Source organism: Lissotriton helveticus, chromosome 2_1, assembly GCF_964261635.1.
Source record: "Lissotriton helveticus chromosome 2_1, aLisHel1.1, whole genome shotgun sequence".
Lineage (NCBI taxonomy): Eukaryota > Metazoa > Chordata > Amphibia > Caudata > Salamandridae > Lissotriton > Lissotriton helveticus.
The window spans coordinates 1,526,203,036-1,526,217,449 of NC_136059.1; the positions used below are offsets into that span (position 1 = coordinate 1,526,203,036).

Genomic DNA, 14,414 nt, shown 5'->3' on the forward strand with positions numbered 1-14,414 from the left:
AGAGGTAAGTGTGCAGTTAAGCCTCTGCATCAGGGGCATCGTCACCCCCACCCAAGTCCTCCTCCCTGCTTTAGCCGCTACAGAGGGAGTGGGGTTCTTGGTGGGGCTCTTCTGTCTGCAGCTTGGCAGAAAAAGGCTCATAATGAACTTGGGAGGGTGAGTGAGTGAAAGGAAGGAAGGATGGGTGGAGAGATGGATGGAAAGGTGGATGGATAGGTGCATGGCTCCCAGTACAAAAGAGGATACATTTCAAGGTTCTATGTATGGCCCATCGAGCGATGCAATGAAAAGGCCCCCTTCTGATTCAAAGACTACTCTGCCCTTACACACCTAAGAGATCATTACGTTCTGGGAACTCCTTTCTGTTGACCGTCCCTAAGGTCAAGAAGGCTAGATGTGGCTGCCGTGCCTTTGCCTTTGTGACTGCTACATTGTGGCACACCCTTCCTACCAATTTGAGACTGGCCTAGCCAGAAATCTCTTTTAGGAAACTCCTAAAGACTTGTCTATTCTCATTCTGGCATGGGTTGCCAAGGCCTTGCAGGTGTGCCTGTCTCAGCGCCAGGAGGTCTTTCGAGGTAGCTGTGCACTATACAAGACATCTTGAATAGAATGGATGAATGAGTGAAAGAATGAATTGAAGAATGGAAGAGTGAAAGGGAGAGAGGGTGTATGGGTGAAAGGGTGGATGGATGAATGGACGGTTGGATAGATAAAAGGGTGAATGGATGGATAGGTGAAAGGGTAAATGGATGGAGGAGTGAAAGAATGGATCAATGGATGATGAGAGAAAGGATAGATGGATGGGAAAATGAGTGAAACGATGGCTGGTTGAGTGGAAGTGTAAAAGGATGGATAGATGAATGATTGAAATGATGGATGAAAGGGGGTGGATAAGTGAAAGGATGGATGATTGAGTGGATAGAATGGTTTGATGGATGGGTATCCCTGGACCAGTGGCAGCTGGTCCAGGGATACCAGTGGCAGCTCTTCTTTATGGGAACCACAGCTACACTACAACCTCCTTATTTTGTGGTCCATTTTTATTGTATCAAGAGTTAATAATTCTTCACTCTTGGTACAATAGAAATAAAATACAGACCCGCTTCGAGTCCAGCAACAAACTGCGGCAGCTAGTGACATTGCTTGATTGCTGACAAAGGTGCATGAAGGTGCCTGCACCAATCCAGCACTGTGAGCATGTCTGTAAGACTATGTATGTGAGTTAAAGTGATAAAGAGTTAGTGAAGGAGTAAGTCAGAGTGAATGAGAATGAGTGACAGTAAGGACGAGTATGTGTGAGAATGAATGTGAGTGAGGGAGAATGACAGTGAGTGTAACTGAGTGTTATTATGTGTGAGACACAGTAAGACTGCCTATTTCAGAATAAGTGGGATTGAGTGAGACAGAGTGGGTCAGATACAATGAGTGAGACCTGTAAGTGAAGGCATGGTAAAATTACAGCCTTTATGTATGCACTGGCGTTCCATGAGTATGAACACAGAAGCTTTGTGCAATATTGTGCATGGTTAATTTGTTACTCCTTTTCTATTCACTTTGAAGAACCAAAACACAGATTTAACTCCCAACAAAAAGGGTACACATCATTGGCTTGAAGTGAAAGGTATATAGAAACATTGACAAGAATTAGGAATAGCTTTTTGCTAAATTCCTGAAAAAGTATAACAGCTTTCGAATACTATATTAGCCGGTTCTTCAAAACGGTACATTTGTAAATACCCCCTGTCTTCTTCCTTGACTCACAACACTATCTACTCTTTACCATTCTTTCTACCCACATTTTATTTAAAATGCTACTTTTGGAATGCAGTTCTATATATGTGGACATGTTTCTACAGAAACTGACTGACAAAACTTGTATTTGAACCCAGCAGGTGATGGAAACCTAAAAGGACAAAGTCAAAATATAGATTCACTCAAATCTATTGAAGTGACTCAAACTTGCAGAACTTCATCAAGAAGATCAGATGGAAACGTGCTCCAGAGTCCTGACTTGCTAACTCATTTTAGAAGCCACCTTTGGACACAATATAATCAAGGACTGGAAGTTAATGAAACAACTTGGAGTGAAAGTAGTTTAAGTAATCCCCCTCATCTCAATTTGCAACAGGCTTCCGTCAAAAAGGGGATATTGTATAAAGATGACAATTGTGAAAGTAATCTGTCTAATACAGAGCTTATTACATGCCTGCGAGATACACAGCAAAATGAGGAACCATACATGTGTGTCAACTATGACAAGGGTTTCAGTCACAGTGGACAATTTACAAGCTCTGAGAGACTATCTTTAGAAGTGGGTCTACCAGAGAGACCATACACATGCCCAGATTGTGAGAAAAGTTTCATTCTAAAGTGTGACCTCAACCGACACTTGAGAACACATACAGGTGAAAAACCGTATGCATGTACTGACTGTCATAAAAGCTTCAGCCTAAAAGGTGATCTCAATCGGCACCAAAGAATACACACAGGAGAAAAACCATACACTTGTACAGACTGCCAGAAAAGTTTCAGTCGGAAATATATCCTCAGCGTACACAAAAGAACACATATTGAAAGAGGAGCATGCCAAAGTAACATGTCTGGAGGTTTTTACTGACCTCAAAGCTATTGTGAAATGGGAGACTGAAGTTTAAGAATAACTCTGAAGTTACTAATAATGCAAAACATTACCCTAACATATTCTGCAATGTTATATGTCATCTTCAATAAAAACATACAATACATGGTGAAGCTGCTGCCTGCCTTGGTCGTATGTTGTGCAGCAGTGGCTATTTACACTATGCATTAGTACAACAAAATTACGTTCCCGTGGAAAAAATATCCAATAAACTGGCACATTTTAAGCAGTGAGAACAGCCTATATTGAAGGATAACTTGTGGGTGTGATTTTTGTGTGAGGACATATGCTTTGTGTACTATGTGGATTTGAACTTACAAAAGGGCTTTGGGCAGTGGCTGAGTAAGAATCAAGATTCTTGCAGGTGCGGGGTTTACATTATCTATGTATGCCGTCAGGTATTTGGGACATATCTGAAGACACAGGTGTCTGGCATTATCAGGGATGTGAACTAGAGGAAGAGAGGTAAAAAATAAGCAAAGGGTAGTCATTGTTGAAAGTCAGAGTTGTATGTTGTTGAAAGTAGTTGTACTTTGATTGAGTTGTTAGGTTCCAGGTTGTCAGATATTGTAATGGAGGGTATTTTGTGCTTTAAGATATGCGGTACATTGGGTTGGTACTGAGTTGTGGTATGTGGTCAGCGATATGAATAAGAGAATGGTCTTGGGGGATCATACTAGAGCTGGCTGAGTTAGTGAGGTAGAGATGAGAATGAGATTAAAAGGTTTGCCGTGTGAGTGAGTAAGAAGCACATTAGTGTTTGGCAGTGAGGCCGATGCTGACAGAAATGGTATAACTTTGTTGCTTCTGGAGGTCAATTGACCACAAACCAGGAAGGGGATGTCAGATGTGCCTGGTTGTAGGATGGGCTCATGGTTTACAAAGAATCAGTCAGTGATGACAGGCCTCTGTCAGAGTGCTACTCTGTGGAGTTTAAAAGGTTCAATGAGAGATATCCTCCATGTGCAGACAGCTACGGTCGGGGTGAGAAAATTAGGAGAAAGAAGGAAGGTAGTGTAGTTAGTGTGCCTGATGTAGCAGTATTGTTTTGGTTACTTAGGTGTTCAGAAATGGCAATAAATTGGAGGGGAGTGGGTGTCAGAAGTAGCCTATGATGAAGTTGGTTTCATCACATGTATATCTAGCCCTCTACAGGCAATTTTACAGTGATGTAGCAGAGGTTTTATCTTTAGATATGTGAAGTCTTCCTTGCGCATTGAGTTGTGGGGTGTGATGAGATATGGGAAATTTGCTGTGGCATTAATAGGAGATTAAGTGAGGACCTGCATGGCATAGGAGTAATTTTATGGTTTGTGTTTGCCTTTCCTTCCCTAGCAACGCTAGGGAGAGACTGGAAAAAGAGGAGCATAGTGGTTGTCATGTGTGAGAGAATTTGGTCCGTTGCTTAAGTGTTTTTTTGTCCATAGAGAATATGAGAAAATGAGTGAGTACGTGTTGTTGGGAAAGCAAAGACACAGTGGCAGATGATGTAAAAACATCACATCAGGACCAAATCAGTGTAACACCATGAACTCATCCCTGAGAGAAAAGCAGCCATTCTAGCTCAGCATTGCTTCATGGTGTAGGATCTATATGTTCCCGTAGATTATCTCCACATGCCCAGTTTGTCATTTTCAATGCATACCTCTGAACTAGGCTTCAGACTAGATACCCTACCACGTTGGAGGAAAGACCTGAGGCCACCATCTTTAATTGGGCTCATTCACCACAGCAACAAATGTGATTGGCTGCCATCTTTATTTGAGTATGACTTCCTGCTAAAGGATTTTTACGGAATTACTTTGGATTGGGGGTCATTTGTGCATTGCACAGAAGGTATAAAGTGTTTCCTTTATACGTATCACAATTCAAGTATGTAATTATGTTGCATTGCTGTCTGCATCAAGAGTGTGATCGATCTGTTTATGCTATTTTGCTCTGAGGAGTATTGCTTCGTATATTGGATGACAATGCTATTGATTTGGCAGTGCTTTGCCTATAACATGACTTTGGCGTTGTATTGGGCACATTGAGTGTATGGGTATGGTGTAGCTTATACTGTCTTGAGTATAATTATTTGTTGGTATGTCTAGGACCATAGTGATGGTGTTATTGTTGAGTTGTGAGTGCTGTTGGATAACCAATAAACGCCAGAATATGAGGAGTGTTTGGTGCATGTGGTAAGGAAGGTCTATAATGTTTTCTAGGGAAGGGTGCTTAGTATGCCTTTGGTTTGGGCATTGTGGCAATTCTAGAACTAGCTATTCTCTAAATCAGTGTAGTTTTCCACGCATGTGGAGTGCTAAGCAGGGCTTCCAAAAATGATGAGTAGTCAGCTCTATAGGAAAGAAGCCATGTAGCGATGAAAGATAAAACAAACGCATCCATGCTCTCTCAACATCGCATAAAAAGAAAAGGTAAAGCAACTGATGAGAGTCATCAGGACTTCGAAATTACTTTGACCATACATATTGCCTATACTGTAAATTTTGCAAACAGTACATTCAAGAGGAATGGTAACAGCTCAGTCTTTGAGGATGTTTTGGGTTGATGGTACGTTTTTCTTAGTAATAGTTGAGGAGAGGAGCATTATGTTGTAATAAATCCTGTAGTTTGCTTTCTCGTGGTTGTTATAGTAGAGTTTCTCTAAGCATTGGTGGCTTAAAATTGTGTCTGTTTGGAAATGGTAGATATGATTTTTAGTGGATGAAGACATATAGTTGAAGAGTGGGGGAATGGAATGTGAGACTGAACAAAATGCAGTCTTCGGTATGCAGGGCATCAATAGAGGCAGGCACAGTTGGGTGTAACAGCAGGTTGTGAAAGCTTTAATGTTGGACTATTATCAATGGTTATCTATCCTACCAGTTACTCTACAGTGTATCTGTTATTATTTCTTTTTTTGAGGTATGTTTGGTTCAAGAGGTGAACTAACGTATCTACTTGCGAACTCTGACTGACCTCTCAACATTGTTCTCTACACTCTAAATCGCTAAGCAATTCGTATTGATTAGGTGCATAACATTGGACTTCCACAAGCTTTCAATTTCAAGGGGAATATGGTAGATATGAGCTTATAGAGAAAAGGGTATGTCTGTTGTTATAAAATCTTACCTTTGTCACTTAAGTGTTTTGGGAAAAAAAGTGTTATTCGTGCCTAGAAGAATGTAGACAAAACACTAGGCAACAATATGAAAAAGTTGTTGTTATAAATATGCTTTTAGGTCAAATAGTATGTGTGTAGTACAGTAAATGGATATTACCTGCCCTGCTAGGCAGCATGAGGTCGGAGGATTGTGTAATATGTAATTCTGTAAAAGCTTAAATTTGGCATGTAAGTGTTTTGGGAAAATGTTGTATTCTTCCCTAGAATAATTTAGACAATACAATAGGCAGCAATATGAAAAGGTTGTTGTTCAAGATGTGCTTTTATGTCAGATATCACGTGTGTAGTAAGGCAAATGGATATTATCTGCCCTGCTAGGCAGCTTGAGGTCGGAGGATTGTGTAATACATAATTCCTGTTTTAAAGCAAATTTTCTTTCAGAATTATCCTGCAGAGAATGACTTCTGTAATGACTTGTGAAGCATTTATGGAGATTTCAAAATAGAGTTTTGATTGCTCTATTGAATATATTAATAGTCTCCATTGAGAGGCTTAGGTCTTTGAAGGTAAAATATGTGAATAGTGATGATGGTAAATTCTTGCTCGAAGGGGATTCCAGGGCTGTTAAACCAAAGAGTGGATCTAGTAGCAGTGTTTTAAAGTGGAATCATAATATTGACATATATTAGAATTTCTTTGGGATAAATTGATTTATGTTGAGAATCATTCTATGCCTTTTGGAACTATGAACAGAATATCTTTTTAAGCATATCTGAATGAGTGGGCATATAAGCAGGGGTGCTGAAATAGAGTTGTGCTATTGATTTCATTGTGGATGGTGTGCCCAAAAGGTATTGCAGAGAAGAGGCAGATTTGGAGTGTTTTGCAGATGGCAAGGTGCTTCTCTGTGTGGAAGTGTTCTCTCTGTGTTATTGAAGTGTCTATACTTGAGCTATCGTGACTGAAAAGGATCTCCCACATATTTAAGGGAATGGATGGAGAGGAGCAATCATTAGTTTGAGCTTCCATGGCCCTTAGGTTTGCTCATTGCCATTTTGGATACATGGCATTTGGGGTCAGGTTTACATATGACTGTGTCGGCAATGCCTAGGGAACCAAATCTGATTCAGTGGGAAGCTGGTAGTCAATGAAGGACTTTAAGGGCTAGTGTAATGGGTTGGAAGAGTTTCATGTGAAGTAAAAGCCTTACCGATGCATTTTGGATCCTTCAGGTAATGGATTTGACCTCAATTTAGAAACCGACATGAATGACCTGTCAGGAGGGACTGGAAAACTGGCCTGCAGCGCAAGGAGCTGGCAGCCCACCCCAGAGAACATGATTACTTCTAAGGGGCAGAACGAGCCTAAACGTTGCTTGATTGGGGCAGACCCGAGGAAGTGAGGAGAAGGGAGGGTCAGTGAGTGCATTGGGAGACCAGCAGCATATGAGGTCCTTAAAGGGTCTGATGCTGATAACAGTGCACTGAGAGGCTGCAGAGAGGGAAGTGGAGTCCCTGAGTGAGTGTGGCACCCTATTTCTTTGTTTAGCAGATAGATTTGTTACCCTCCATATTTTATGCTCTTTTTGCTGACCTTAGAAGGATGAACTACTGAGCCAGGCCAGCGTTGCCAGGATGTAAGCGTAACCCGCAGGCTATGGGCAGATTACTGCAGCTAGCACATCCAGCGCAGAGCCTCCAGCATTTTCACAAAATAATTGCAACATTAATTAAGGAGTGCAAAAAAAAAGAAAAATAGTCTTGCAGCAGTGAAAGCAAAATGTTTCACGCTGTCAGAGAGCTTTGTTTACTTGCGTTGCTTAATGGCTCTTGAATAGTACCTGCTTCCTTTTGCAGAGCAGTTGACTGGATCGCAAAGCCAGAAGCATGACAAAAGTTCTAATAACAAGCAGATGATTTGATAGCTCACCCTCGGGACATAAAAGAAACATTGACAAAGCCAGCAGGTCGTAAAAAACCTAGGAGTCAAACTAGACCAGGAACTCTCTTTAAAGCAGCATAGCAACTACATTGTGGGTTCATGCTTCCACGTAATTGGACTCCTACGGAAAGTATTCCCACTGCTCCCCGATTCAGTCAGAAAAACACTGGTGCAGGCTCTTGTCTTAAGTCGCATAGACTACTGCAACGGCCTGTTTCTGTCCACTAATGAAGGAGTTCTGGCAAAACTCCAAGTGGTTCAGAACACTGCAGCGCGACTAGTCCTCAACGCCCCTCCCCAAACCCCTTCTAAACCACTGTTGGCAAAACTTCATTGGCTGCCCATAAAACAGAGAACCAATTTTAAAACTTGCTGCATTATTCATAAATGCCTTAATGGTTCGGGACCTGAATATTTAACAAACAAATTCACCCCCTATATTCCTGCACGTCCCCTCAGGTCCAGTGACCAAGGTTTATTATGTGTCCCTCGGACTAAGAAGGCTAGACACGTCGGTAAAGCACTGTCTGTGGCTGGACCTTCTTTATGGAACAGTCTTCCTAGAGCTCTCAGACAATGCTCAGAACACCTACCATTTAGGAAACAACTTAAAACCTCTCTGTTTCAACTTTAACATCTATTCTAGCTAACGTACCTATACATCTTGCTGTTGTGGCTGCCTAAGCGCAGAGATACTCCTCCGGGAGTTGAATCAAGCGCTATACAAACCCGCAAATAAAATAAATAAATAGGCTTCACCTATGCAAGCTGTATTGGCTTTGGCAATGTGTTTTAGCCATGTTGTATAGCAGCGTGGCTGCTGTTCAGCATGGCTAAGAGTGGGATGGGGTGGAGTGGGTACACTGGAGTAGATTGGAGTGAGGTAGATTGGGCTACATTGGAGTGGGTAGATTGGGATAGAGTGAAGTGGGGTAGACTGGGATAGAGTGGAGTGGGATCGATTTGGGTAGAGTGGGGTAAACTGGTGTAGGGTGGGGTAGATTAAGGTGGAATGGAGTGAGGTAGATTAGAGTGGGGTAGATCGGGGTACATTGGAGTGGGGTAGATTGGAATAGAGTGAAGTGGGGTAGATTTTGGTAGAGTGGGGTAAACGGGTAGGGTGGGTTAGATTGAGGTGGAATGGAGTGAGGTAGATTAGAGTGGAGTAGATTGGGATAGAGTGAAGTGAGGTAGACTGAGGTGGATTGGAGTGGGTTAGATTGGAGTGGAGTGTGTCGTTTGAACTGGAGGGAGTGGACTTGGGCAGAATGGAGTGGACTGGGGTGGATTGTAGTAGAGTGGAGTAGGCTGGGGTAGATTGGAGTGCAGTGGGGTGGATTACGGTAGATTGGACTGCGGTGGACTTGGGTAGAGTGGAGTGGAGTGGGATAGACTAGAGTGAAGTGGGGTCAATTGAGTGGGGTAATTAATAAACTAAGAGGCAAGACATTTCTCTGTGAACCCTGTACGTGGCCCAGATTCTTGTAGAAAGGGCAACATTACAGTATATCAAATCAAGCGCAATAGGTTTTTGTGCAGCTGATATTCTGAAGTCATGTATTTGATGGATATTTGATAAGCAATAGTGAAGAAATAAGAGGATCAGCAAAATAAAATACTTGTCTAAGATCAGACAATTTGGTTAAGAGGGTAAGCCGTGATTATTCCAGGTTTTTTGGTTTTACCTTGTACAAAGCTGCTACTACATGTCTCTCCTTTTTATCTCAAATGTGAATTTTCTGCGTTTACCCCTTAGTGCATTAAGGTATTGCGAGTGTGCCAGGCAGAAGACATGAAAACTCTGCTTGTCATGGGCTCGAGGTTCGATTTGGAACTTGATTCGAGCCAGGCTTCAGATTGGAGCCTCGCTCAAGCTTTGTGGCTCACTGTAGGTGCCTGGCTTAGTATATGGTTCTCAGTTATGTAAGTGTGCAAAAACAACAGTTGATGGACAGAATGCAGAACAATGTCATACATTCACCCCAGTACAGAGATCTGGGCCTAAATCCATTGTTTTTTTTGCTCACCATGCCATTCCAGTTTGAACCCAGCCAAATGCAAATCAGTCTTGACCCTGTGCCCCATGGGAACAGTCCAACCCGAACTGCCAAGCCAGGTCCTCCTTGGACTGGAAAGAAGCATCCTAGGACCATTTTCGGGCTTTCAGCCTGGATAGCTTGATTCCAGTGGCATGGAGAGCACGGGAGTCACGTCTGAGCATACCCGTCCCACTCGGTGTGACAAATGCAAAAACAACGGTTGATGGACAGAATGCAGAACAATGTCATACATTCACGCCAGTACAGAGATCTTGGCCTAAATCCATCGTTTTTTTGCTCACCATGCCATTCCAGTTTGAACCCAGCCATATGCAAATCACTCTTGACCCTGTGCCCCATGGGAACAGTCCAGCCCGAACTGCCAAGCCAAGTCCTCCCTGGACTGGAAACAAGCATCCTAGGACCCGTTTTGGGCTTTCAGCCCTCATCAGCCAGGATAGCTTGATTCCAGTGGCATGGAGAGCAGGGGACTCATGTCTGAGCATACCTGTCCCAGTCGGGGTGACAATTGCAAAAACAACAGTTGAGGGACAGAATGCAGAACAATTTCATACATTCACCCCAGTACAGAGATCTTGGCCTAAATCTATCGTTTTTTTGCTCACCATGCCATTCCAGTTTGAACCCATCCATGGCATGGAGAGCAGGGGACTCATGTCTGAGCATACCTGTCCCAGTCGGGGTGACAATTGCAAAAACAACAGTTGAGGGACAGAATGCAGAACAATTTCATACATTCACCCCAGTACAGAGATCTGGGCCTAAATCCATCGTTTTTTTGCTCACCATGCCATTCCAGTTTGAACCCATCCATGGCATGGAGAGCAGGGGACTCATGTCTGAGCATACCTGTCCCAGTCGGGGTGACAATTGCAAAAACAACAGTTGAGGGACAGAATGCAGAACAATTTCATACATTCACCCCAGTACAGAGATCTTGGCCTAAATCCATCGTTTTTTTGCTCACCATGCCATTCCAGTTTGAACCCATCCATGGCATGGAGAGCAGGGGACTCATGTCTGAGCATACCTGTCCCAGTCGGGGTGACAATTGCAAAAACAACAGTTGAGGGACAGAATGCAGAACAATTTCATACATTCACCCCAGTACAGAGATCTTGGCCTAAATCCATCGTTTTTTTGCTCACCATGCCATTCCAGTTTGAACCCATCCATGGCATGGAGAGCAGGGGACTCATGTCTGAGCATACCTGTCCCAGTCGGGGTGACAATTGCAAAAACAACAGTTGAGGGACAGAATGCAGAACAATTTCATACATTCACCCCAGTACAGAGATCTGGGCCTAAATCCATAGTTTTTCTGCTCACCGTGCCCTTCCAGTTTGAACCCAGCCATATGCAAATCAGTCTTGACCCTGTGCCCCATGGGAACAGTCCAGCCCGAACTGCCAAGCCAGGTCCTCCCTGGACTGGAAACAAGCATCCTAGGACCGGTTTCAGCCCACATCCGCCAGGATAGCTTGATTCCAGTGGCATGGAGAGCAGGGGACTCATGTCTGAGCATACCTGTCCCAGTCGGGGTGACAATTGCAAAAACAACAGTTGAGGGACAGAATGCAGAACAATTTCATACATTCACCCCAGTACAGAGATCTTGGCCTAAATCCATCGTTTTTTTGCTCACCATGCCATTCCAGTTTGAACCCAGCCATATGCAAATCAGTCTTGACCCTGTGCCCCATGGGAACAGTCCAGCTCGAACTGCCAAGCCATGTCCTTTCTGGACTGGAAACAAGCATCCTAGGACTGGTTTCGGGCTTTCAGCCCTCATCAGCCAGGATAGCTTGATTCCAGTGGCATGGAAAGTACGGGACTCGCTTGAGCATACCCGTCCCACTCGGGGTGACAATTGCCGTTGGGGCTGGACTGTTCCCATGAGGCACAGGGTCAGACTGATTTGCATATGGCCATGTCTGAACTGGGGTGGTGGAGTGAGCTAAAGAATGATGATGGATTAAACCCTGATCACTTGACTGGGGGTGAGGGTTTGATTTGTTCCAGTGCTCCGTCCATCATCCCCTTTGGTATCGCTTTGTTCGCCCTAAGTTGGCAAGGTATGCCCAGAAGTGGGTCCCTTGCTCACTTTGCCACTGGGTTCAAGCTAGCCTGGCTGATAAGCCAGAAACCGGTCCCAGGATGCTTGTTTCCGGTCCAAGGAAGAAATGGCTTGGCAGTTCGGGCTGGACTCCTTCCCATGAGGCACAGGGTCAGACTGATTTGCATATGGCCATGTCTGAACTGGGGTGGTGGAGTGAGCTAAAGAATGATGATGGATTAAACCCAGATCAGTTGACTGGGAGTGAGTGTTTGATTTGCTACAGCGCTCCGTCCATCATCCCCTTTGGTACAGTTATGTAAGTCTAGCACCCTGCACTAATCCATACAACCCTTATGGTGATTTTAGTGGTCTTAGACAACCTTAGAAAGCTCTCGAAGTGGTAGTCGTGGAGAGCAGCCTTCAGGTTTAGTACAGAAGGAGACTAAAGCAGCTTGTTTTACCAGTACTAATCATATAGTGTAGTTTAAGTGAAAAATAACCACACAGTTTAGTTATAAAAATATGCATTTATTATACACACTCACTATCACATTGCAATACCTCCTACTCGGAGATATAATCACAATACACAGAATACTTTAGTAATAGAACATGTAAGTAGCACAAATACACAGTGGTCTCCAGGGGAGATCAAACCATATACTAATAAAGTGGAATGCAAACCAGGACCGAAGTCAAGACTGGACGTAGAAGAGCCAGGGACCCAAGGAACCCCCCAAGGCAAGTACCCAGGAACCCCACGGAGGCCCTGTGCAGAGTGGGAACATGACCGCATGCTCAATATGGTTGTAGGACAGTACCATGCGTGGTTTTTCCATGCACTTCTTTACATCACATTTTTAACAATGCGTACCATAACCAGGCTTGTACATCCATTCACATTAAAAGTACGCCTATCACGCAAACAACTAGCACGCACAGTTTCACCACGCATACTATTATTTTGGATTTCTTTTATTTTTATTTTTTATGCGTTATTTTGACTTTGTAATGTTTAGAGATTAATTTTTGTAAACGCTTTATGTAAAATTAAACGGTACATGTTAAATGTTTTTTTAAACATTTTCTCAAAAAATGCCACCACCAAGATGGCGGATCTCGTACACAATGTAGTTTACATAGTACCCTATGCACCACGTCGGAAGTGTGAAAACAGAGTCAGGCTATCTGGGACCTGAAGCCTTGCCCGCAGACTACATGTGACGTCAGCGGAGCGAGTTTGGGACTACAACAGATGTTGCTTGGGCTGTAGGAGCAGGGACCTCGCTGCAGCCCTTTTCGCAGACGCTCTGGTCTCTGGCAAGTAAGGGCTGCTATTCCCTTTCTGGCTCAGAAGGACAGTTGAAGGGCCTGTTCTCTCAAACACACTGCATGAATACGAATGATCCGTTGTAAAGACTTGCGTGGTAATAACTCACGCTGTAACTGTTTTCTGGTGTAAAAAATGCGTGGTCATTGTAGGTCGAAGTAAAAACTTTGTTGTGAATGCTGTTTCCCACTCAATACAAGTCAATGGGTAAGTCACGGTTTTAATTTTTAAGGAGGAGGACCCTTCCCAGAGGGCCCAGAAGAAACCTCATGGAAGATGGAAGGTTGGAGAGTCACCCCACCCGTGGATACCTTGGAAACCAGGATACCTCCAGCAGGAAAGCTGGGTGCATAGTTGCAAAGTGATGGCGGAAACAGACGTAGACCACAATGGAGGACTTCAGTGAAGATGTCGCTGGCGAAGAAGGTGAAAGAGTCCAGTGGAACCCAAAGGTGGATTCAGGAAGAGAGGTACCTGCAAGCAGAGGGGACGGAGTATATGCCACTCGGGAGTGACCAGGAGGCACAGAAGACGAATGCCCACCGAAGTTGGAAGATGCAGGAGAGTTGATGGTGACCTTGGTGCTGCCGCTTTGTGGACCAGGCGATGCTGTGGAAGACCAGGAGCTGTTCACGAGCTGACCCACGTTTTATGTTAAGAACCAGTGGTTCGGTGTCTGCCAGGAGTACCAACAAGCCTTGGCAACGGCAACAAACGTAGTAGACGAAAAAGGTGCAGTGTTGGGACCAGCAAGATCCAAATGACTCACCACGAGCAGGTAAGTCAGAGCAGGCCCGAACAAGCAGGGGAACCCACTGGAACCAAAGAAGACCTTCAAGAGGACCCACATGCGGAAGGCACAGTGAGTACGAAGATATTGGTAGCAAGAGATGCTGGAGGCTGGAACTTCTTGGATCCCGAAGATCTCTGGAGGAGAGAGTCAACCAGCGGTGGCAACGGCAAGTTGACGTGGTGCACAGGGCTACTGCTCCAGCGGTTCCGATGAGGAATACTGGCTTCAAACTTGCTGTGAAGACAGTGCAGGCCTCGAGGGAGTTGCAGAACCACCACCTGTGTTGATGATCAATCCGGAGTCTGTGGGAGTTCAGGAACAGCAGACCGATCAGCTTCTTTGCGGTGTCTGCAGGTGCAGGGGAGTGACTCATTCACTCCAAGGGAGATTCCTTCAGGTGTCTTGGATGTCCACAGGCCTGCAGAAGAACCTGTATGGAGCACAGGCACAGATGACGCAGAAGACTGGCAGGACGACGAGACCA

The 14,414-nt window shown here is 44.2% G+C and overlaps 1 protein-coding gene across 3 annotated transcripts in view; it reads left to right on the plus strand.

Annotated features, from left to right (window-relative positions):
* The window catches only part of LOC144818761 (uncharacterized), a 171,748-nt gene extending 169,001 nt beyond the window's left edge, over nt 1-2,747 (plus strand). For 2 of the 3 annotated variants that reach the window (XM_078676486.1, XM_078676488.1), the window contains exon 8: nt 1,893-2,747. In XM_078676486.1, the coding sequence (XP_078532612.1) occupies nt 1,893-2,620 (728 nt within the window). In that variant the 3' untranslated portion in view covers nt 2,621-2,747. The remainder of the gene's footprint in view (nt 1-1,892) is intronic. The other variant, XM_078676487.1, reaches the window with a different exon arrangement.
* Nucleotides 2,748-14,414: the final 11,667 nt, after the last annotated feature.